The 27765-nt window shown below is 28.2% G+C and overlaps 1 protein-coding gene across 1 annotated transcript; it reads left to right on the top strand.

Moving 5' to 3' along the window:
* The first annotated feature begins 22 nt into the window (after window positions 1-22).
* Window positions 23-5593, top strand: LOC108566046 (NADH dehydrogenase [ubiquinone] complex I, assembly factor 7 homolog). Its single transcript, XM_017925745.1, has 6 exons — window positions 23-280; window positions 548-690; window positions 743-950; window positions 999-1450; window positions 1565-2520; window positions 4820-5593. The coding sequence occupies exons 1-5, from the start codon at window positions 100-102 to the stop codon at window positions 1817-1819; spliced, it is 1239 nt and encodes a 412-aa protein (XP_017781234.1). The 5' UTR covers window positions 23-99; the 3' UTR covers window positions 1820-2520; window positions 4820-5593.
* The last annotated feature ends 22172 nt before the right edge of the window (window positions 5594-27765 follow it).

The raw sequence follows: 27765 nt of genomic DNA, 5'->3' as shown, positions 1-27765 counted from the left end.
TAACTACATGGAATTAGTTCAAATAATACTGTCAGATCAGTAGTTCAAATGTTATAACACATGTTTACGTCCTTAGTGTAGAATTATCTATTTAAAAAAATGTTTTTAAATCGATTGCGCCGGGAATTCCCCAGGAGTATTCGTAAATACTACACGGTCAATTCTAATGCCGTAAACAAACAGCAGGATGTTATTGCCAAAGATATTCAGATGCAAATTAAAGCCACAGGACCAATTACAGTTGCAGAATACATGAAGAAAGTTCTCATACATCCAATGGGTAAGTTGATTATTTCATGGAAATTAATGAAAGTTTCGAATACATATGTCTTATTAATAATTTGTGTTATTTAAAGATTTTCAAATAGGCAACCAATTGTGCTCTTTCTTATAAATTTTAAAATAAATTTAGAATGATTAAATTTATAAGCATATATAATTTTACTAATATTTGAATTTATAAAGCATTTATAAATATACATATTAAACTTTTTAATATATATTTGTATCTAAATGTTGATTATTGACATAAATGTTTGTATTACAGGTGGTTATTACATGCACAAAGATGTGTTTGGAGCTGGTGGAGATTTCGTAACTTCCCCTGAGTTGGGTCAAGTGTTTGGGGAGATGGTGGCGGTGTGGTTACTAAATGAGTGGTCAAAAGTTGGCTCCCCAAAACCATTTCAAGTAAACTTTTAAGATATTTAGTAGTTAGTTAAACTGATTGACTTACTTTCAGATTGTTGAGTTAGGACCAGGAAGAGGAAGCCTCTGTCAAGATGTACTGAGAGTTTTCGATCATTTCGGCGCTTTGAAGTCGGCGAGTGTAAGTTTAGTGGAAATGAGTCCGTTTTTGAGTGATACTCAAGCGAGACGACTGTGTTTAAATTCGAATGCAATTCATGATCAGCAACAGCCGTTCTATCGAGAAGGTGTCACGTTACAAGGTAAAACAATCTTATTGCAAAGCAATTATTATAATAAAATCATTTTAGGAGCTCCCATAAAATGGTATCGGAATATACAGGATGTTCCAAAAATGTTCACTTTACTTGTAGCTCATGAGTTCTTTGACGCTTTACCGATTCACAAATTTCAAAAAACCGATAAAGGATTTAGAGAAATCTTAATCGATATAAATCGTGAGAAGGATTTGGAATTTAGATACATTATAGCTAGAGACGAGACTCCGGCTTCGAAATTATTCGCAGATGCTTCTGATACCAGAGAACATATCGAGGTGAGCCCGGAGAGTTTGGTATTGGTTAAAGATTTGGCCTCGCGTTTCGAGGAAGACGGAGGTATGGGATTGATTGCGGATTACGGTCACGATGGCACTGGAACAGATACTTTCCGAGCGTTCAAAAAACACCAACTTCACGATCCGCTGGTAGATGCAGGCAATGCTGATTTGACAGCGGATGTTGACTTTTCAGCTCTCAGAAAGGTTTGTTTTTCTTTTAATGTATAATCACCATTTTAATTAGTCTTATAGATTTAATTTTAATTAATTAAATTGTAAAACGTTTTATGATTTAAACTCTTAATTCGATTGTTGTAGGCCGCCACGGAGGAAGGCAAAGTGTTGGCGTTTGGACCAATAACGCAAAATAAATTCTTGCTGAATATGGGAATCGAGCACAGGGTTAAGAAGTTGGAAGAGAACTTGGACGAAGAACAAAAAAAAATTCTATGGTCCTCGTTCCATATGATGACCGATCAGGATAAAATGGGCTCGAGGTTTAAGTTTTTATCGTTACTACCGGCAGTTTTGGACGAATTACTCAAGAAAGCCCCAGTCGCTGGTTTCAATTGATTTGTAAATAAATTATTTATTCATCGAACGAAATAAAAATGTAGTTGTACATATATTATTCGTTGCGTAACAGTGGACATAGATTTTATGAATTGCACCAATGCCAGGATTTGCTGTTTAAGTGCAACCTCTCAGTTCACTTCATGCACTTGCCCTATTCGAAGCAATAATCGATAGAGTACAGACTCTCGTAAATCAGTTTGTATCAACAAACTTTTGTAATAAAATCGTGCATAATAAAAATACATTTTTATTTCGATCAAACACTTGTGTGTATCTACATAATAAACGATATAAAGTCTGAGAAAATTTGTACGTAGACTGGTTTATAAATAAATGAAATGTCGGTGATGTGAAAGTACAATTAAAATAGTGTCTCCCAGGAAGACTTTTTGGACGTCGTCCAAAGAGTTTCAGAACAAAACACATAGACGACATATAAATGGGATGGAGACGGCACAACAAAAATAAGCTAGTATCTTGTTTTCCTTTTTATTATTCATTCGCTTACTCCTTTTTCTACCAGTTTATACCACTTGTTGACCACTTCGCACTACAGAATGGGCATTTCCAGGAGAAAACGTTTCTGTGATTTTGATTAATCGGTAAATACAGAAAAAAAAAAAGACTTACTTTATTGCAATAATAACTGATTCATCTCACATGGTTTTGGATGGAAATCTGTATGGACTTTCCAAATTGTACGTTCTAGTTTTATTTTTATATTAAAATTCCTTTATTAACATACAAACATAACTGTCTGATTCAATTTATAAAGAAATAGTAATACCACACACAAACATAAATTAATAAAAAAACAAACAAAAATAAAAACGTTTAACTCAAGTTTTATTTTACTGATCACGTTTTCTTTATATATATATATATTATATCACTGATGATTGCGCCATAAATCAGAGACCTTGAATTTTAGTATTGTGTTCCTGGTTTTGCGATTACCTCGAGTAATTCGTAGAATAAAAAATATTGCAGTGGATTGAGACAAAACGGTAATTTTCATCAACATTTTGAACTTATTCGTATTTAAAACCATGGAAAGCACGTTTCAATGATTGACAATTGCCATTTTTATTGAAAACATCTGTTTTGTTATAACTATACGCCATTTTATCTCTATTTTGTATTTGAAACATTAAAAATTTAAATGTTATATAAAATAAATTAAATTGAAATATCACTAATCTAGAGAAAAAGAAGTAACAATTCACTCAGAAATTAAGAAAAGTTACAGTTTCTAAAGAAATTATTATAATTATCTCGATTCTTTACAAAAAATACAATAAGAGCAATTGTATTAAATTGTTATTTATATGTAAAGTAAAAAAACTCGTGTTCATTATTTTTATAATAATCAGATATCCTGATTTAACAGTCTTCATCAACTAAATTTATGATTTCGCTGTAATGTATTTAGCAGCAGCGTCTTTAGGCCTCTTCAATTTAGCTCTGACATGAAAAAGTTTGACTCTAAAAACCGGTTGATTCCCTTCAATATTAGTGTACACTGACCCCAAATTACTTTTTTGATTTATTCTGCTTCAATCCAGTATGATATCATTCTTGTTTATACTGACCAAACGTTAATTATTTTTTCGTTTATAATATTTTTTTACTTATATGAGACATAATTAACATAAAATTTGAGTTCATTACACAGAAAATACAAATAAATGAAATATAGATAATGTATAATTATTATTATTTATGTATTATATTCTTAGTTAGAGGGTCCAACGAAGAAGATAGACCTAGTTAGGGAGCCGAACGAAGATAGTTTTAGTTGGAGGGCCGAAGGAAGAGCTCTGTCTTCCTAATTACTAACTTAGGAGGAGAATGTAACTCTTAGAAAATATATCAAAGTATATTCGATAACAGCAAAAGAGTTAAAAACAAATAAGTCCATTTACTTTATATAATTATATTTGGAATTCAAGTAAAATTTTTGAAAGTACTAGTAATATTATTAATTTATTTAATAATTATAACCAATAGTGTTAAATATTGAGTAGTAATAACAAATCTTTCAATCAATAGAAATTTATTCATACCGTGCGTCGCGGATTAATGTTGCCAAATTTTAATGGATACGATTTGCTAGAGTAACAATTGTTAGCATTATCACTAAATGTACCAATTCATTAATGAACTATTATATAAACAACAATAAAAGAAAGGGTATTTATTTAATCTTATATAATTTAATTAGTTTCAAAATAAGAACATTGTTTTTTTTTAATAAAAAATGTATATAATTAATTAGTGAAATAATTGAAATAAGCTTAAGAAATATCGAGTTTGCAATTGTAAAACAATGGTGTTTCATAATTACTAATACATGATGTAATTATAATAGAATTAGTACTTTCTGTTAAGTAATATTGAGTAGTCAGAAATAGGAATTTCAATATCGAAAACGTAACAAATAATTTTAATAAAAGTGTAAGGTCCATCATCAATTTTATTGCGTTGCAAATATGTAACTAGTTTGAGGTATACTTCTCAATAACAATTATTTTAATTTATGTTCATTCTATAAGTTAACAAGATTTAATTTACTTATAACAATCAGCAATGATTTATATAAATATTAACGAAAGAAATCGATTCTGATGTTAATAACTTTTTTTTACTAGATCGATGCATGTTTTTTCAATAACAATGACCAAAGTTTATACAAAATCTAAAGTGAACATCAAATTAATTTAATTATATAAATTATAACAATCAGAAACTATTGGAATATGTTTCAATGAAGGAAAGTAAATGTAATTTTATTATGTGATAAAAATGTAACTAACTTGAGTCATGATTTGCAATAACAATTATGAACAAATTACGTTCATTCAAAAGCTATTATGAAATAATAATAAAAAATAATTGAAATAATTTTGCTGAATGGATGTGAAGAAAGCTTTGAAGGCTTTTGAATGAACTAGAAATGTTATTATATTTTTTTATAATATTAAATATCTATTTCAGAATGTGCGAGGAGAGTTTATCAACGGCCGCATGACGAATTCCGTTCAGTTTTGAAGTGGCCGCGAAACAGCTATGTTCGCTGCGTGGATCCAACAAACGAGACGCGATCGCTGTTGAACATTTTCTACTACAACTACTACAATTATTGTTATTCATCAAAATTTAAAATTTACACTGTGACTTCAAAGATGTAACAGCACCTCGCTCCACGCTCATGACAAATAACAAAATTTGCTGTCCCTGTGATCCACTATTCAAAAAAATATTGAAGATGAACGATTTTCTAAACAATGTTTCATTCATTTTTATAGTACATTGCTATCGGTTCTCCAAAGTGTAGTTAAATAGATGAATGCCTATGTTTGTGCAAAGTAAGTTTATGATAAGCCAATGTTCTAGAAGACTTACTTGTATGTTTACTTAATGGATGAATGTAAATTAAATCCGTTTTGACGATAGCAGAGAACTTTTCACATAATCGCACGCACAATCGACGTTTCTATATATTTATTGTTATTATTATTATTTTTTTGTCTCGACGCAAATTCGATTAAAATGAGAGTGGAGACTGGTCGAGAATTTGGAAGAACAATTAGTGTAACCAATTAGAGCCATGAGGTAAATGCAAAAAGACAATAAGAGAACGCAGCGGGGATTCGTGTATGTGAGTGATTGTGCTGTGTTTTTTATTAATTCATAACTTATTACGAGTGAGAGTTCCAAATCTTCGAGTTTCGTTTAATTCTTTCTTCCCAAGAGTTTTTGTACTGAAGTAGATGCGAAAATGGATGAACTACGCACGGACGGCAAAGACAACGAGAAGTATGGATTGGGATACCAGAATACTATTGTAAGTATCGTACAATTATTATACCACTATTTTGACTTTAGATGTCTTTTTTTGGCATTTGCACTGACGTTGCGCGATCTCGAGCAATGGAAATTAACCGCGTCTCGAAGTTGATTGGACTCGAGATTTGATGAATTATGCAACATTCGTAAAACTTATTACCGTGCGCCGTAATCTATGCAAAACGAATTCAATATGTGGACCATTATAAATTCGAAACCACAGCAGACGTTTTGGCTTCCAATTACTTAGTTTATAAATTTAATCATACCTTTTCATATTCAATACATGCGTGATCTCATCAGATTTTATATTCAAGAAATTGTTGGTTGAAAGCGTTAAGGGTTTTGATATAATATTTTTTATGTTTTTTGTTGTTTTTTTATGAAAGTGGATGTAATGCTCGGCTTGGAAACGTTTAATCGGTCGAACAAATCTGATGTTCACGGCAATCAATTTGGAGTGCTGATAAATAATGGAGCGATGATAAATGGAAGTTGAGAACTCTTCCGAATGTGTTGTAAACCAGCAATTTATATAACACGAGCAAACGAACGACCGATTCTGCGGCGTAAGCGGATTATTCTAATACGCTTTTGCTATTTTTCACTGACCACGAACAAGAAAGAAACAAGAAACGATTTTCCGTTTGATCGGAACGCACTTTAATTAAGAATCAAATAATTTCAATGCTACATCGCCGAATCTCAATGAACGATAAAGGTCGATATTCTCAATTATGGATGTGTTCAAGCATTACGAATGAAACATTTGCAGAATGTTACAATACAAATACATAATACACAATATTTGTAAAAGCGTAGGTTAAAGAAGTATTTAGTATGCAAATTATATTCCATCCGTGTATACGTTTTGTTTGTCTGCTTAATCAAATTTATAATAATAATCAAAGCAATCTTCTCAATTCATTATAATAAAAAAGCATACCGAAAATTGTTTCCACGCTGTCAACCGTATGATAACGATAATAGTTGGAATGAAATCTTGGTGTTATGTAAAAACAGCTGTTGTGGACTTGATAAGATTTTCCGTTTCGTCACGCGACTTTGCTGTTTGTTTTTAATTTACTGAAAACACGTATTTTTATTTGTTATCATCTCCACTTGAAGTTGATAAGTTATTATTGCAATACTCTCGTTCACATTCTTTTATAATATACACAATAAAGAAAATTAGTTCAATCACAATCGATTATTATAATAATTATTTTTACTGATTTAGTACAAATAATGTATCAAGTAAATTTAAATTGTTTTAAATTCTACAAAATAAGTAACTTATAATATTTGCATTAATTATGAATAAATGGTTATGTTTACTGACAATATCGTATGTTATAATAATACTAATCAACAGAAGTTTTTTTTCATCATTATGCTTCCGCATTACGCGAACAAGCCAGCCACTGTCTGTTTAATAAAAAAAAAACTTAAACTTTCTTCTTCAACTCAAATAAATAAAATAATCAGCTTTTTCTAACTTCCTTAAACTGCTAGACCAAATTTAGAATAACTTCATTAAAATACATACATAAGAGAGATACTGGCAAGACAGGTAAAAACAGGTAAGAGTACGATTCGAACACAAATATAAAACATATTTCGAACTGGGTTCCAAGCTTAGATTCTTGGAGAAACCTAGGAAGAATATAAATTAGATATGTTAACATGTTAAAATAAAATTGCGGCGTTAGATTGACAGATCTCTACAAAATGAAAACTATTCAATAGGTTTTAGACCAGTGATACTCAAACTTTTTGCCCCCCACCCCTTTTTTTGAACATAACAAGTTTCTGCGACCCCCCGAAGAATGGGTATGTGACCACCCAAATATTTTACGCGACACACATTTTGAAAATCACTGGTTTAGATAATGAAAAAGATTTCTAATACTTCATAATATTTAATGTAATTAAAGTAAAATGTAATTATAAATATTAATTAATAACAATTACTATTATTGACCCAATGTAACATAACCATGTAAATTTGACATAAACGTCAAACTGAAAGTTCCTTAGTTTCATAACGTTATTGATGTATTCATACAATTGAAAAGATAAATAATTATACGTAAGAATAAATCTTCTGTTATAATCATACTAATTGTCCTTGGATATATGTAAATGAAATATATCATAGTTCTAAAATGTTGGATATAATTGAATTTGTAAATATTTAAACGTGTAAAATGTACATGTCAACTTAAAACATATAATTAATTAAATTACTTAAATAATTATGTCTTATAATAATTAATACAATTTCGATGAAATATAATTAAACCATCAACATGCAAAAAAAAGTGGACAATAGTTGATTTATTAACAAGCAATGTAATTTGTAAAAAGAAAGTTCCATATGAAGAATGAAGGAAGCAATTATTTTTTTTGTCCGTTCGTATGTATATATACATATTTTCTTTACTTCTCTCGAGTGAAATTATCGGCCATTCAAGAAGGTTCGGTCAAAGAATACGAGTGGAAATTACGTCTAGCTTGTTACGACTAACCACTTTAACGTCAATTTACTTTTCGCTCCGGAAAAGTTAATAATTCGAATGTCACGTTAACCAAAACGCTACAGGACATTATAAAAAAAATATAACTAATACATCAACAATTTTCCGTAAATGCTATTGTTATAAGCTTGAAACTATCAAATTAATTTGTAAATAAAGTGCATTTACAAAAAAAAAAAAATTACTATTTGAATGCATTAGTATTGATTATTTAATGAGATATTTTCAGCAAATGTCAATGTCAAGTGAAAATAGATTAATTAAATTTAATGACTGCATCTAATGAGCACGTATTTGCAATTACGTGAAACATATGTTCATAATTTGGCATTAACCATTAATTTTTATAGTTGAAAATTTAAATAAAATATGGGAAAATAATTAATTTTATATGAAATTTTATTATGCTAATATTAAAAACAAAAATAAGTTAAAATTATATATAAAAGCATATTGACTTTTAAAACAAATGAAATATTATATGTAAAAATGGAGATATTCATTATTTTAATGATTAAAGAAGCAATGATTCTCAAAGTGTGGGTCGCTTTCTAATAGATTGCAATGTGAAATATTGATAAAAGTATATTTAATTTTATATGTTTAGATATTGAATAAAGATTTTATACTATTGATAACGTGAATTTATAAAATATCTGCCTCAGTCTGTAAAACCTAAGCTTTAAATGATTTCGAAAATAAAACTAATGTATTCTTACTTTCTATAGTTTTAAATCGAAGATAATAGATTGTCAAATATCAATTGTTAATATGTTATAATTTTTTACCTTTAAGTGGTAAATACAAGACCACAGCAAGGAAATCATGCGCCCGGTATCAAATATATAATTTGATCTTTTTCAAACGGCCAAAATTTCATTTAACTTCATCATATTGTGAAGTTATCAGGTTTGAATCTTTCGTCAAGATAATTACAATCCATTATGTTATCAAAATGTTTCAAGACATCAGTTGTCAATAGGTTATGTTCTAATATTTTGAAATATCTTCAAGTTTCAAATATTTAATTTTTAAATATATTTAAACAATAATTTTTTAATAAGTTATATTGTCAAATACAGGTATCCCCCGACTTTCAAACTTCCGGACTTAAGAACAAAATTGTAAAAGCTCTAACTTGTTACAAGGAGATATATAGTGATACAAAATTAACTATCCAAACAAAAATTGATAATTTCTTTAATAAAAATAATATTTTTGGAAGATGTACTATCTGATTTGTAGCATTTGTTTCTTTTGTTGTTTTTTTATTAAATAATTGTGAGGTCTACATTGAAAAGTATTTGAAAGTATGTATTTTGTTTATTTTAATCTATTTTTTTACTTACGAACAACCCTTTGGAACTAGTTCGTAAGTCGCAGGATACCTGTATACACATGTCTCAGTATATTTTATGAGAAGCCTAAATATTTGCTATAAAATAACAATTCGTTAAATATTTTATGTTTTCTTTTAAATCTAAATATATTTGTTTGGCTCAAATCAAGCTACATTAAACAAGTTTATATGGGACTGGAAAAGATATTTTCCCCACATCTTTTGGGGCTATAAAGATTCTAGATAGAATGCGATTCGAAGTTACATGCATTTATTGCCAATAAATTGAACAATTTTGTTGTGGATCCTCGATTCAGGTAAAATGGTGTTGAGGTCACAACCAGAAAACATTTCAAGTATTTTTTTTTGCTGTTGACAATAATTCATTTGTCTTGTTGTAGTAACTTACATTTGTTTTGCAACGAAAACAGAGATGAAAACAAATACGAATAAAAAAGAGTTTATGTTGGTTATTTTTTTCTGTCAATTATGCAAAACGAGTTTGGATTGAGAAAAAAAAAACAGTTGTACTACTTTTGTTTTAATTTGAATAAATGTTATTATTTGTATATTCTAGTAAGGTTTTGAATGATTTTTTTTATAAAATGCAATTTAATTCACTTGTAATTAAAGTCTTAGCGTTGATAACAACTCTCATAATGATTCATGGAAAACAAAAGCGTTACTTTGTTGTCATTTATATTATATTAATTATGGTTTCCTTTGTATACATATAAATAAAATGAAGCGTATAATGAAGATAAATACTTAAGATTCAATTGCAAATTGATGAAAGCATTTAAACCATGCGATTTGTAACATAATAATTATGTTTACGGTATTCAGGCTAGGTTAAATGTCATTTTATTGCTGATAAACATTTCAATTCATATGTAACGTTTCTATGGCAACAAATTTATTTGATACTAAAAAATGACCTACTTTGACACATCACTTTCGATTTAAACATCTTTGTCTTATTTTATTTTCGTTTCTTTCTTTATTATTATTTAGACACAAATTGATTTTCCACTTCAGTTTACTTTAAAATAAACACATTTTTCATGAAACGAATCTGATATATTGTAATAGCCAATTTTACGATAAGTATTTTATTTTTCATACACTAAAAATAAAATAAAAAGTTCAGTGAGTTGAAAAAAATTGGTTTTCTTCCACTTTGAAGGTGTCCAGAAATAAAGATCGCTAATACTTTTAATAATGTCCAAAGTGTGGACACGCGAGATTAACATAAATTTGTAATATTCTATTTTGGACACTGCGTATAAAAAAAATAACCTTAAGCTAATAAAAAAAATATATAGAATAGAATTTTATGGGATATTGTATAATCAGTGTTTTGATGTTTCGTGTTTACAGTTATGACTTCTTTATTGTAAGAATAAGTAATTTTGATCTCTGTTAGTTTTTTGTAAGACAGATTTTAAATTTATTATTTTTTGTTCATGAAATATTTAACTACACTTTAAAACTAAAGATGAAAATTTATAAATGTTTTGTAAATACATTAATATAAAGATTATTTCATTTCTTACACAAGAAATTCTTCGTATATCTTTCTCTTTCTTAATCGTGAATGAATAAATGGAGCATTGACCTCAAACTTAAGCTGCGTCTCGAAAAAAATGCCAAATTCAAACACTATTGTATATCATCTGCTTTGAATATAAAATAACCACAAGTCATAAATAACGCTAAATAACATTTAGAAAAAATAGAGTTACTACAACCGAAATTTATTATCAAATGAAATATGCGATAAAAGTTATTGAAATATGTATTTTCCTAGAAAAAAAACATCCTTAAATAAGAACATCCGATTTTATTATTTTTATTAAAATGTTAGATTTAATTATAAATTGTTACAGATAAAATCTTGACATTGTACTGATATTTCAATGTCAGCATATTTTCTATTTAAAAAAAATGATTATCTAACGATACAAGTCCAAGGTGATTGCTTTTTTTAAATTTAAACTTACACTAAGATATGAACTTTTTGACATATCCACATTCTCTATTAAAATGATCACTAAATTAATAGACAATTAATGGAATTAAGCTTCATTACTTAGTTTTTAAAAGTAAATACTTATAATATCATGTTTAATTAACATCTAATTTAAAATAAATTAGAAAACCTTTTGTTTTAATCGGCTATTGAGCTACCTGGATGTTATGTAAAAAGATATACGTAAATCGACTTTCTTTATATACCATAGATATATAAAGTATACAATACCATAAACCTTTAATAAACAATTCTTGGTGTACTTTCTTGTTGTTACAATACCAATATCTCAGGTTTCTCAAGTGGAAACATAGATTCCTTTCGATTCAATACGATGTTTAATTTAAAGTTTTTGATTACTTTTGATTTCTCCTTATTCTTCTACAGTTCTCAGTTTTATTATTTTTTTACTTTTTACTTTGTAACTAAATATCATATACTTTAATACTTAGTAGTAAATACCTCAATTACCGCATCCTTTCCACAAAATTACTTCATTAAGCGAAACTTCATTTTCAGATGAAATGATATTACGGCCAGAATAGGAATACGTTTCTTTGTAAAGAAAATGTTAAATAAATTATTAATTAAATAAAATATGAGTCTAAAGTTGATCATTATTGCTTTTTTGTCATTCCGTTAACATCATTCTCATTGATTTAACAATAATCGTTTAACAATAACACTTTTTTTAAATCTTGATCATTGTCACAAACGTTCGGCGTTCTTTTCTGCAGGAATTCTATTTAATTTCATTTATCTTCGTTGCTAACAAGGTTTTCTAAATCTTCCATTGAAAAACCATAATCTTGTCCATTCATTAAATATCTAACATCTTCTTAGATCCACCTGGATAACTCCATTTCAAATTTGTTGGATATTTCATAGTGCAACTTCTGGCCCTAAACTTCATTTAATCATCTCTTAGAGACTTCTTTTCCAGAAATATCAATATTTTCAATTGCGTTTATAATAGTTAAATTTAATTACAGTGTTGTAGAAAAAAATAATAACAACCATTGGTAAAAGCAAAACCCTAAAAATTCGTCTTCAGGAAGCTAATACAAATATTACATAAACTAAACTATAAAAATCGATTAAATAATAGGTAAAAATGTAAGTGATATTAATATTTCGTTGAATATCCATTGTTTTTCAACACACCTTCTTGGCATTGAGTTGACTAGAGATGCGCATTTAGCCTGTGGTATGGAATACCAGGCTCTCTTTGACAATCCTCCAAAAGTTTTCGATTGAATTCAAGTCGGGGGATTTGGAAGTCCAGGTCAATACGTCGATCTTATTGTATATTGATAACTGTCTTGCTGCAATTTCCATTTTTAGAGCTTCTCTCACTCTTCAAAAGGAAGCATAACCTTTTCAAGTATGCGGACTTAAAGAAATCTATCCATCGTTTGTTTTATCCAAAATAGAGATCCTCCCACACCATAACAGCAGAAGAATCCTCACACCATAATCCATGTTTAAATGTCTTTGTAGTGTATTTGTGGTTGAACTGTGCATTTTTTGGGCACATTACCCAACGTTTGCCATCGTTTCCAACTATTTTTTTTTTAATATTTATTGGACCATTGCACTCAATATGAGTTTTTGCAAACTGGATTCGACACTTCCGATGTCTCTGTGTCAACATTAGTACTTTTCGCATTATACATCCATAAAGCCTATTTTCAACTCAATCAGTAAAAAGACGTTTGTAATAAGGCTTCATAAATAAATGTAAAAGATCTTCCAATAGTTTTTGCTATTTGGCCACTACTTTGGCCCTCATTTCGTAGTTTCATTACTAATTTTTGTTCTTCCACGCTGCAGTGCTTCTCTCAACACATTGTATTGCTAAATTACAGAATTTTTTATATTTAATATTATTCTTCAATAAAAATATTTTACATAAAAGTTGCCATAGGAAAAAAAATGTAATACTATTGTAATGTCAATGAGTGTTCTTATTTTGTATGTCCAACACTGTAAATTGCTTAATGTTCAATGCAGATAATAAGAATCAAATTACGCTATTACTATCTAATTGGTTTAATTAGGGAAGTTATGTCTCTTACTTTGTGCACTTTGTTATATTAAAGCTTATGACTATATTTGAGAGATTTAGCTTAAGTTCTTAAAGTAATCCATCATTTATCAAAAACATATGAGATTATGTTGCTTATAATTAAAAACAATGTAGTTCACAGTATTTTCCACATAAAAATTATTAATCATTTCGCAACGGATTTATATTAATTCGAAAATAAATATATATATATATATATAATAACAATAATTGAAACTATATTTTAAAATGTAAATAATATTGATTTATTAGTTAATAATATTAATCATACTAAACGTATAAATAGAAGCTTTAAACATAGTTTATGTCTGTCGTGTGATTTTATATTACTGTGTATCATTTATTGTTTAAATACACTTTGAAACTTAAGAGGCTCAAGGTCTGTATACGATAAAACTTATAACCTAGTTATCAATTTAAAAAAAAATATTACTTTGATTATGTAATCAATAAATTACCATAAACTTATATTAATAATAAACGAGATGAAAAAATACATGTTTGTGTAAATTAATTCATGTAAATTAAAGGTAGTTTTAAATTAAGTCCATTCAAATATACTTTAAAACTTGGATTTTTTTAAATGTATAAATTTAAAATGTTAGTGCTGCTTCTATCAGTCCGGATTCACTATAGTCCGGTTTGAGAATATAAAAAAAACTAAATATTAATTGAGAAAAATAAAAGTAAGTTCTAGAAAAATAGTGCACAATTATTTGTATCAAATCTTTGTATCTTTATTTTGTATCTTTTCTTTTATTTAATTCCTTGCTATACACTAATTTAAGTACAGCTAAGAAAATATTTTAAATATCGTTGTGTAATAAACTAATAAAACAAATTATGCGATGATTTGTCAAAGAGAAGCTTGCAAATGTGAGAGATTCGCGTTTTAGATTCAGCGTATTTATTACATAATTAGTTCTTTGAAATAGGTAATAAATGTAATATGTATGCGATAATGCTGTAATGAGAAGGAAGTAGTAATAATGATAAATGTTAATTACGTCAAGACACGTGTATGAATGACATCCAGGTGGTGTGTGCACCACGTGATCGGTATTTTTAATTCGCGGTTATACCGTCCACAAAAACGCATCGCCCGACTGCAATGCGAAGAAAATTCCTCAAAATTTTCGGCATCCAAAAAAACCTTGGCAACGCACGGCCTTGATGTTCAGGAGAGAACAAAAAAAATAAATAAATGTGTACGTATATACAGAGTGTCCACGGTCACGGATTTCTGGCTTGGAAACGAAAATTACACGTGATTAGTTTAATTGAGGTATATTACACTAATCGCCGATGCTTTTCGATTCGGTTACCAGTCAAGCAGGAAATTGGTTAGAGGTTTATTTTTTGTTGCTGTTGTCGATAGAACCACTTTCGGGGTTTCCCCGCTCTCTAGAATCCAAAAGAACTGGATGATGATGGTAGATGAGATTTACAACAATTAAGAACGAAACGTTCCGTTTGCGTTCTCTGGCGGAACACGTCCCAGATTATTGTGAAATTCCGAATGTGAAACCTGTGCCAAAATAACAAGAGCATCGCAATTATAAACTATATATTTTGTATTAGCCGAATCTGGGTTACGGCACGTTTTATTGGTATATGCTGAAGCATTCCATCAACCTTTGTGCGTTGTATGCAAAGTGGAAAAAAAATTACGTGTCACTGCCGTCTGGCGAAGAACTGCCGAAATTGACATGCAGAGGATCGACTCGATTTCGAAATTTGCTTTCTAAAACGAAAATAGCAATAACAACAAAGACGAAGATTGCAAATCTCGATTGCGTATTATAATGTTATACTTTATTTTCTTTTTCTACTCTTACCTTTCATCCGTTTAAGTGCATTGAGCAATACGTTTGGCATACCGAGGTGAAATTTTGAAGTCTCTGAATGGCGCAAATATTGGGATAGGTCGAGAGGTGATTACCGAAGGTCCGCTAAAAATACAAATTCGTAACTATTTTCAGATTCTGAGGAAATTCTTCGCATTGGAATTTCACTGATTTATTCCTATAAATCAAAATATCCTATTTGCGAAACGATTGTTAAATTTCGAATATATAAATATTATTTAATTTGCATTTGACTAATTTTAGCAATTCCCAACTATTTCGAGCTTTGATTTATATTTATACCCATTAGAGTTACTATGATTGATCTACAGCGCAAATCTAATGTCTTGTTTATGAACCAATTATTAAATTATACAAAGGTACAGTAAAATATAACAGAGAAAAATTACAACATTATTCACATATTACAAATATAGAAATTGTACTAAAATATATAATATTATACAGAAATATAACGAAGAAAGTGATGATTTATAAAAACTTGTTAGTAAAATGCTTTTTTATTTATTTTACTAAGTGAAAAATGTTTAAAGTTAGTTATTGTTATGCTATCATTATTAAAAGCAATAAATTTATGATCATAGTATTACGCATAATCGTTAATCGAAGTATGATTCTACATCTCTAAATTGAAATAAAGTGTTTATTTAAATGACTTGTTAACTTTTAAAAATCATTATTACATATGTTACATGTTATGAGTTTTTATTTCTTTACTTTATTTAATACTTATAAGTAAAATATGATCGAATCGAAGATTAATTTATATTTCGTACGTTTATGATGTCTAAATCAGAATAATTAATAGATATTTGGGCCGAAATTGTAATGATTAAATTATATTTTGTTTGTTATTTCATATATTTGTTTATAATTTGTATACAAATAAATTATACTTTACTTACTATTATTATTAGTTATTATGGTTCGTAAGAGAAAAGGATAGTAGATAGTAACTGTCCAATAAGTTACTGAAATGTGACTAAAAGTTCACTCTGTAATATTGAAAGGAAACAAATATGTGAAATTTCTTGCGTTTATCAAGATTCCCCCACTGCAGTGTTAACTATGACAATAATTGGAAATTTTAAAGTAATTAGTGATTTTTAAGTCGAGACAGCTACGATACAATCAGTACACAAGTGTTCCAACAAGTCCCTTCGACATGCCGAGAATTTCAACTTCAGCACATCTCACCAACTACAAATTCGTAAACAATCCCTAATCCTATCGTAAGTTCGTGTAATTAATAATTTAATAAATTATTTTAAAATCAAATCTTTTGCATTAATTATTTTTTCATATTATTTAAAAAAAAATATAGAAAAAGCCTTAAATTTCAATATTGAAAGAAACTCGTAATTTGCAAAACCAAATTTAAAACTAATCAACAAGACGAAAATTATATTTTAGTCGCATTTTCTAATTTCTATTTATCTTTTTTTTTGTCTTTTCTATTTGTGTTATTTGATTGACATATGTCATTTAATCCAACTGTTATTAAAACTCACTCTAGGTTTTATAATTTAGCTCAGTGATTCTCAAACTTTTTGGTCCACGACTCCCCTTTGGACATAAAAGTTTCTGCGGCCCCCTTTTGAACATACAAAGTTTCTGCGATTGATCTGTCATTAATTTTTTGCGACCCCCGAAATATTTTACGCGACCTACACTTTGAGAATCACTAATCTATCTAAATGTAATATTTTCCAAATAACTAATATAGTAAATAAATGACATGCATTACATGACGTTTCTATGATCTAAGAATTTGTTGCAATTCATATACGATGTTGAAATTTATATTATTATATAATTATGTTCATATATAACTTTATAAATCAATCAATTAATCAACAATAAAAATGTGATATAATTTAATTGACATATATCATTTAATCCAACCGTCATTAAAATTCACTCAAGATTTTCTTTAATTCAACCAATTGCAATATTTACCAATAAATAATTTAAATCCATTTCATAACAATTTCCAAGAATCTGTTGCAATTCATATACGATGTAGGAATTTAACTAGATAAAATTTCGAATGCAAAATACTTTATCCTCATAAGGTTTCCTCAAAACAAGATAATTAAATAATTTCAATGTACGAACAAAAAAAATGGGTATTACAGTTTTATTAGGTCGGCTTAAAATGCAGTAAACGTGATTATAGTATGTGAACTGCTTTACTTATAAATAACTCAATCATGATGGATATGCGACAAACGATTAAAGTCATCAAGATAATACTAATTGTACAATAAAATGCAGTAGATATGCTAGTAAAACAATATTATTAAACGCATTTGCAGTATGAAAATATATTTAATATTAATAAATGTTATTGATTTTAAATTAAATTGTGGAATATTCCTATTAAATTCAAATGGAAAATATGATTCAAGTCTTTATGCAAGTCATTTAATTGTGTTAAAGAACATGCAATAAATTACAATTTTTGCATTTCTATGAATGCTTCATTCATAAATACAGACTAGGACGATAAATAATCTATTAGACTTTTATTATATTTACCAGACATAACAGACTATTATTTATTATATCTCCTTGATTGATTGTTTTCAACCATTTTAATATGAAAATCTTGAAATTAATTACAACACTTTGTTAATATTTTTTAAATAGAATTGATTATAACAGCGTTTCTCAACCAAAAATTGCGTTACGTTGAATTTTTAATGACAGCTGTCACTTTATGTTAAAGCAATTGGGTCACAGTACATCTATACAAATAAATATGCTCACATAAAAATTGAGAATCTCTGGTTTACAAACAAAAAACGTTACAATTTCTGCAACTTTGATAAAAAAAAACTATTGTTTAAAACAAAAGTTTTCTATGAGCTGTTAACTGAAATCATTTGGAGACATTTAAAGATTTAAATAGGTTTATAAGTCAAAACGTTAATAAGTTTACTATTGCTACTGACAGAATCAACACGGATTATTTTCTTCTCATTAAACTTAGCTAAAAATCTATGTAAAATATAACAAATTTGTTGTAGTGTTATAAACATGTTGAGCAAAATAAAGTAAACACATTTATTTTTGTATTATCGTTTTTTTTTCTTTATACAGTCACTACTATCAAGTCTCTTTTTGTGCGCTTAGTCCGGTTTCATACAATCCGTGAAGTGGCGGAACCATTTATCCGGAATATGGGAGGTATTGCTACAATTTCTATTTTTTGAATCGGATTTAAACAGTTCTATTCTCTTATTTGCTGATGTTATTGTAGTCATTGAGAAACATGTTTACCGGCTACTAATTCTGAATGGGAATTGAATAAATTGACTGGTATTTGTCGGAAGCAGCAATAAATTTTGTTGCGCGAAATTTGCTTTCGTCGATAAATTTGATTTTATAAACACCGCTAATTTGTTTATTTGCGTTTCGAGTCATCAAATCAAATCTCGACGATGAATTATATTCGCAGAAAGTGTTCATCCGCTCATTGTAATTTGGAAAAATAGTAAATATTTACATATAGTTGCCTATTCCAACACAGAGCCAAACAAAACATAGAACTTCACTCGATCATAAATTACTTTTTAATGGTTTAACACGAATATGCTTAGTGAACGTTTTGAACGTTTTGAATTGTTCATTTATTTAATGCAAAATTGAAAATACATTAATACCTCCCATAGTGCGGGTGATCGGTTCTACCAATAATCCGCACTGTTTGAAGCTGCAACAAGCAGTACTATAGTTAATCCACACTGATCAAAACCAAATTATGCGAGGTATTACAATTAATTGATACAATAATTGATAGACATTTGGCCCAAATTTGGAACATAAACAAATATGAATAAATAAATAATTATATAAACTTTTCAATGAAAAACTCTTTGAATACAATATTTCTATAATAAAATAATTAATATGTTAATATTGTAATGTTAAAAATGGTTGATATTAAGGTTTTCATTTTATCGAGTATTGATAAAATTCCAAGTACATTTAATTTCTCTATGACTCAATAAAAGCTGATATTATTATTGTATATAATACATTTACAAATAAATATAAATCTTCTACAAGTTGGTCATAAATGAGCCAATAAAAGGTCTTGATTTTGCACAATAAATTGTAATTAATTTTGCACGTGTATTCAAATCGATTATCTAGAATTAATTTTCTAAAATTTTTAAATCTTTTTTTAATTATTGATAATATACGAATTAAATTGAATATCTTTTAAACTCAATTAATAAATATCAAATTCAAATATTTGACGCTACGTTAAATGATGGCACAAATATTCGATCATTTGTAAATGTTATTGTAAATATTTTGCTCGTTGAATATGACCACAAAACTTATATTTCGCACACGTTTCGCATAAATTCTTGGTCAAGGTTTTAGCATACTTAAAAAAATACATGAAATGAAGGCAATTTCGTCACATAATATTTTCCAGTTCGTTTTACAAAAACAAACAAAAAATGTTGTATACATAAAACAATAAAAAATAAATAAAACTATGAAATTCTACAATAACTAAGGTGTATATATAATTATATTGTATTGCTTTGTTGGTCAAGAAAGTATCCTGATATTCATCAATTACCTAATTAGAAAAAAGAAAGTACTCAGAAGCGGAAGAACCGCCGGTTGCTCCTTATGTGCGAATTTCTAATGGAATTAATTTATCCTGTTTATTGCTAATGTCACAATTACTCATTCAGAGACGTGCGGCATTAGCGGCGATCACATAATTTCTATGCAAATCATTTAGAACGGAGATTGGCTTATTTACAAGCAAATCGATTTTCTCGCAATGCCACTAATAAAGACAAAATTGCATTAAATATTCAACAACAACAAAAAGTAACGTTTCTCGTTAATTCTCACATTTTTTACTTTTATGACAATTTCCATTTTCGTTTTCGCATTTTTTTTTTGTTGCTGTACTTTTTTTGGCAAAAGTAAATCAAGGTAAAAACAAAACCAAACACGCTCGTTTTATTTGCATATCCAATTATCGTTCGCTTGCGTAATCTATCCAACAACGACAAAAAAAAAATTATATGTGTATTCGTGTTTGAGCCATAATCAGTTAAGTGACCCATATATCAATTCAAGTCGTATATATATTGCCCATTGTTGTACTTGCTTTTCGTGCATCGATTCGCTATGATACATTGAGTCATCGCGATTTATAGGAACTTGCATAACTAACTTAATAATTTTCATTCCAGCTACTTCTAGCTGTGATTTCATTCAATATTCGATTATACTTGGATAGCTTTCAAAATAATACTATAACATTTCTGGTAATAATTATTAAGAAAATATGTTTCTTTATAATTAGAAAAATTTTATAAGGAGATTTATAAGAAAATAAAAAATATATTAACAAACCAAAACAAAATGTTATTGAACAAAAAAGTTGTCTTTTTCTTCTGTAAATTTGGTTCTAGATATAACATTAATAAATGCGAAATTTTATCTATTCATCAGTCATATTTAATTCACTAACTTCTTCAGAATTCACCATCAATCGATTTTCTAATAAGAAAGTATCAAATACAAAATGCTATTTGAATACAAAAATTATAATTTTATTATGTCGCTGATCATTTATTTACTTACTAAGGTTACTTTTCGAATACATTTGTTTAATAATCAAAACATATAAATATTATAATATATAAAGATATTTCCGCTTAAGATCCTTGGATTGAAGAATAATAAAATATTTCCAGTTGTATTCCTAAATTTGAAGGTTTTTTAATAGAAGACATAATCAACTATTGATATAAATTAAATGAAATAATTCATTCACAAAAATCCCGTAGGAATAAAATATTAAGTGGAACTTGCAGTGATAAATTATATTATTGAACCTTAAAAAGGTTCACTCTTAAAGGATTTAAAGGCTCCAGAGCCGCATGCGGCTCTTTGAATGAGTCATTGAGGCTTTTCTTTATTAAAGAATTATTGGAGTGGACGTTACTGATCACTACATGCATCTTCCTAAATATTATTAATAATAATAAAAATCTTTATTAGTCACCAATTGTAACCAAAGGGCCCTAAATATTATTAAACTGCATTTAACAGATAAATATATCTTCACTCCAGAAATGTTGCCAACTTCCAGTCTAGTCTATAATTGAAATGGACAGCTTTCAAGATTCTGACATTGAACAAACTACAGAATTTTCAAAATATTTTAAAATGTTTGTTGAGAAAATATTTACAATATTTTCTCTTTGAAGAAATGTGTTATCGCATCTTATCCACAGTAGTTCAGTCTCCGCAATTATTTTAACAGATAGGAAACATAGGAAAAAATCTTGAAAAAATAATCATAACGTATATATAAATATATTAATATTTGTTTATTTGATATTATTTCTATTATAATGAAAATAATTAACAGAATTTGTAGTCTTGTCACATTGCATTTATGGGAAATAAGTAGATAGTAAAGGAATTCCAACATACCGTCTAAAATATATAAATATGTTATGACAAAGACGTAAAATTCTACGAAAAAGGATTTATGTAAATCCTTCGAAAGATTCGAATGTAATCATCCTACTCGATGTCATATACGACAAGTACATTCACCTTTTTTTTATTATTAAATATATTACAGTAATATCTCGCTAGTGCGGCTTCGATCATAACAGATTCAGTACAGCCTGGTTTGAAAATTTCAAAATAAACTCACATTTCACATTCAAGTCTCTTTTTGTGCAGTTTATGTTTGTCATTCCGAGATAATTAGGCCATTATCTCAGGGATTCTTCAAACTTTTTGGTACGCGACCCCCAAACATATAAAATTTCTTCGACCCCCGAAGAATCCAACCAGGATTTATTTGTCATTAATTTTTTGCGACCCCCAAATATTTTACGCTAGAATCACTGGCCTAACCGATCATTTGCACTACGCGAGGTATTACCGTATTTCTCTCACAATTTCCAACTAAGTTAATATTTTTCAAATCACAAACAATTAATAAAATGCAAACTTAAAGTACTTATTTCATTTTTATTTACTGAAATTATTATTCTTACAGCGAAAACATCATTACAATGATTCATAAGTTTTCTTCTTATAATTTGTAGATTATTGAAAAATACTCACATACATATATCACATGAAAATATAGTGATTCATTTAAATTTATTAATTAAGATGTCCTTTTTTATATACATAATATAATGTCTAATTAACTTCAATACGTCTCATACTAGTTTGAAACAAACTAAATATTAATTGATCAAAGTTTATTGGTTAAATATTTTGTAGATTGTGTAGAACTTTTATTTGTATCTTCCTGAGAGACGTATTAATCAAGTAAGATATTTGGTCGGCGACGCTCAGAGTTAAACCATCGGATGATAAAATATATTTAGTGTACTTATTTTATAATCTCGTTCGACCGTTTGAGTACCCCTAACTTAGATAGAATATTTGAAACAATGGATTAAATACTAAAGCCATAAGACTGAAAATAAAATTTGAAAAAAAGAACTATAAACAATAATTTGCTAGTGTATACAATTATATTAAAACGTATTTGAAATTATAAAGTTGGTAAACATTATAATTTACAATAATTTTGTGCAAGTTTAAACACAGAACTTTTAATAGATAATTAAAAATAATTATTTCGTACAACTATAAAAAAAAATGACGTAAATGTATATAATTTGATATAAATGCAGTAATAAATGGAAAATGCATCTAATTTTCTGAATCGTTGAAAGAATGCATGCACCTGTGAATATTTGTAAAATGTATGTTTTTATATATATAATATTATTTACGTAAGTCGTTTGTATTGTTTTGTGTTTGCATAATATAATGAGCTCAGTGTGTACTCGGTGTGCCAAAAAATGTAGTGCCGCAATAAATATTAGACTAGAATATCCTTGAGACTGAAGCATTAGAAAATACCGTTGGTACAGCTAGTAGCTGTAACGAGCGGAGGAGAGTAGTAGTAGTTCAGTGACATAAATAAAATTTGAATTTGTTTTCTTTTCCTTCTAATTCTTCTTCTTCTTCTTTTTGTCGTTTTTTTTTTTGCATTTGCTACTGTCTCTTTTTGTTTTAATTTTATTTTCTCAGTTGGCCGTCGGTGTCTGGCCGAAAATACCGCGTGTTATTGTCTTGCGGCCAATTTGTACTTTCTAAGGATCGTCCATTGTTGTTACACGGATTTAATTTGGTTTTCCGTCCAGCGGCCAACGGGATCATCTCAGAGGACCGTTTAGTAACTTCCGACAGAACGCGCATTTCGTGTGAACCGCATTGCACCAGCAGCATCAGCTACCAGCTTTCAGACTTGAACTTCAGCAACGGAAGTTGAGGACGCCGATCGCACAATTACTTTATTACCATTACCATTATCATTGCCATTAACACGCGTTGTCATTAAGCTACGCTCCGATTCAATTGACTCGATTATAGTCTGCGTATGTTATTTGAAATTCAATTATGTTTCTGGTTCATTCATCTAAATCATTTATGTCTTCTAAGAAAGTAATACTAAATTATAGAGGGTGTTCAATTAAGACTCCCATTTTATTTGAAAAGTATGAAAACTTTCTGATATAATACAAATAATCAATTTCGGACATGATACAAAAATAAAGCAATACCACGCATAGTACAGATTCGATCAGTCCGGATTCACTATAGTCCGGTTTTAAACAGAAATGATCTTTTAAGGTGGCAATCCATCGGGTTTATATCGAAATCCCGACAGTATCGAAATCTCGACAACCATAATCCCGACTGTATCAAAATCCCGATTATATCAACAATGTCTACACTTTTAAATTGTTATTAATAATAAATAACAGTAATTAATAATCTAATTGTATTTGAGATTTGTTTTATTATAAATAATTAAACAAAATAAAAAAAAAATAATAATTTATTGTTATTAATAACAAAAATGTAGCACATGGTGACTACGCTCCGAAATAATTTAAAAATGTTTTTGTAGAAATTTTTGATACAGTCTGGATTTTGATATATTCGGGATTATGGTTGTCGGAATTTTGAATGTCGGGATTTCGGTGTCGGGCTTTCGATATAAACCCAATCCTTTATACCAGTGATTCTCAAAATGTTGGTCGCAACCCCATGGGGTAAAATATCTGGGGGTTCACAAAAAAATAATCAGATCAACTCTGGTTGTTTTTCTACACATACCCATTCTTCGGGGGGTCGCAGAAACTTTTTATGTCCAAAAGGAAGTCGCGGATAAAAAAAATTGAGAATCACTGCTTTATACAATCAAGTATCTTTTGTGTAGTTTGTTTCTTAAGTTTATTTAATAAGTTTCTCGATTAGTCCAATTTTATACTCGCACTATGCGAGGTATTGTTGTATTAATATTTGTATCACGAATTTTCACTAACTGTGTAGAATAAATTATATTTTTGCATACGTTTAAGTATTAAACTCAATACATGTTTTCAAAATTTCTTTGAATTTCATTCTAATTAATATACGTTTCTAACGATTAAAACATACGTAGATACATTTTAATAAATGACTTCATTGTGGGTTATTAGAAGTTTCTTAGAATTGTACAATAATCTTAAAACTGTGACAGTGAAAGGATGACCGTGTGCGGTTTTATAAATTTGAATTGTTTTAAATATTATACCTAATTTATCTCATTATATGCAATTATTTGACTAGAAGTAAATTGTGTTGCATATCTACTAAATTATAAAGTTAACATAAAATACTGTGGAACTTCGCTTAACGAACACCTCGTATAACGAGAATTTCGTTTAACGAGGAAAATGAATTGTAAGAAAAATGACTCGCTTAACGAGCTACGTTTCGCATAACGAATGACGATGAGAAGAGAAGTCCCGGATTGCGCATTTGTTACATCATTTTTAAAACATATTATGTGTATTTTTGAATATATTTCACTATACGAGTAAAAATCCGAAAATTTCGGAACGGATTAAACTTGTTAAGCGAAGTTCCACTATATTTGAAATACATTTTTCTTAAATTGTAAAGAAAATCTTAAATTCGTGAATACTTTATCAGTTTAATATATATGTCTATTCTTTTTTTATTGCTATGATAAAAATAATTATTTTCGACAAATTATTCTTTTAAAATATTTACCTTCATTGAATTTGCTACATATTATCTTGAAATTATTTTGTAACTCGATATTAATTTACGAAAAGTTTTGGAAATATATAAGTTTCTTCATGATTCTTGTACATATTTTGTTTACTTTTTGAAATAAATGAGAATTTGTGGTTGTTTGATCTGAATTATAATAGTTGTTATTTTTAATAAATAACAATGCACAAAATGCTATAATTATAAATAAATACATTTCAAATAACATATTTTTAATGTGTAATGCATATACATTAATAACTAAATTAGTCATATATACTAGTTGAATGAATGGATAAATATAAAAAACAAATATATTCTTCATATATACTTTTGCTAATAATACTATAGTATTAATCCATTGCGAATAAGAAGCAGTGTACAATTATGTATGAAAATAATAGCTCTCAAATATTTACTATCAAGAATAAACACATACAATGCGTGTAGCTTAGCGTCGTTGTAGATTCTTTGAAATTAGATGCACGCCGATTTGTTTAATTGCGCTCCGCAATGAACGTAAATGCGATAATCATAGGTCAATATTGGGATTGTGGAAGCTGAGGAAATGACACTTTTGGCGAACCAAATAATCAGTTCCTCTGCATCTTCTACATTGAATACGACACTGTAGTTACAACTGTTCGAATCTTACATCCATTAGAATAATGGATGATGAGTATTTGCGGACTCAACTGTACGAATCCAAGTATACAAATGTGCAGGTACAACCATTTTTTTTGTTGCTATATGATTTTGTGAATCCGGAAAGTGCAAATTTGCTCTAAACTATTTACTTCAATTCACACAAATTTTCTCTCGTTGCTAAAGCATATATATAAAAATATATATAGCATATAAAGAAAATTAACTGTGATTTTCAGTTGACTTTTTGTTTCATTATTATTGTATGGAAATGTAAAATCATGTTTTTTTTTTGTATTGTTGCAATAAATATTATTACTAATAATTAAGACATTCATAAACAGTAATATTAATTAATTATTAATCTCTTCACATTATCAATTTTTTTATACATCTATAAGTATATAATTCAATGAAGGTAAATATTTGAAACAAATAAATAAATTTATATTTACTAAATTTATAAAATTCTTCCAAAAAGTTAGAATGTTCTTCAGAAAATACATGCATAATTTTCTTTTTTATGCATAAAATATACCTATATTTATTTGTTAGAATCAAATCTTAACACTGAAGAACTTTAATTGTGCAAAAGTTTATGAATTAATTTCATGTTTTGTTTTGTTTTTTAGTATAATAATAATTCTAATAGTTCGGAATCGATTTTATATTTGTTCCATCAATTCAAAGGGAGTTCTCTCAATATTTACAAAAAAAAGAACATTCAATAAATATACTGTCGTTAGCGTACATTGAAAAATATACGTTAGTTACATTAGTGAAAGAACCAATGTTATAGTGGGTAAAGAAGAACCAGTTGAAAAACCTCAGCTTACCGTTATAAAATCTTAGATAGAATACCTTCACTATATTAATATTGTAATTAAATTAATACTATCAAATACTATCAAAGTAAATTGAAGTAATTGTATACATTAGTTCATATTATGTAAAAGGAATTATTTAAAAAAACAAGGCAATTAACATTAGATAATTTTTTATAACTTATAAAGACATTTTTTTCTAAATTTTACCAACAAATAAATATATCTATGCAAGGATACAACACAACATTTTTTCTATGCGATATAAAGTAGATGAGATGAAAATGAAACTTCGTAAAAGGATACGAAGAATAGAATGGAATGTTTTCGAAATGTTTCCAAATGATTACAGATAATTAATTTGATAAAAAGAACATACAAATTAGTTAATTCAATGTCATCTTCAAAAAATAATTGAAAAATGTAACAAATAATTGCCTAAAAATTATGGATTCATGATCCTTATAATAACTCAGATACCAATATATCACCAACTCACGATAACACTTGAATTGACAAAAGATTCGAACGAAATATCCGCACCTGTTCAATGATATCAAAGGAATTAGGAGATGGCGACTACTAAAACGTTAAGAACC

This window comes from Nicrophorus vespilloides, unplaced genomic scaffold (assembly GCF_001412225.1).
Source record: "Nicrophorus vespilloides isolate i.1.1-1 unplaced genomic scaffold, Nicve_v1.0, whole genome shotgun sequence".
Taxonomy (NCBI): Eukaryota; Metazoa; Arthropoda; class Insecta; order Coleoptera; family Silphidae; genus Nicrophorus; species Nicrophorus vespilloides.
The sequence above is the reverse complement of the archived record's forward strand: the minus strand, read 5'-3'. Positions and strand labels throughout refer to the sequence as shown.

Bases quoted from the DNA above. Each gene is read 5' to 3' on its own strand.
- LOC108566046 (XM_017925745.1), top strand. From the start codon at position 100: ATGTTTTTAAATCGATTGCGCCGGGAATTCCCCAGGAGTATTCGTAAA. The intron at 691-742 runs GTAAACTTTTAA...ACTTACTTTCAG, and splicing joins GCTCCCCAAAACCATTTCAA to ATTGTTGAGTTAGGACCAGG. The intron at 951-998 runs GTAAAACAATCT...AAATCATTTTAG, and splicing joins AGAAGGTGTCACGTTACAAG to GAGCTCCCATAAAATGGTAT.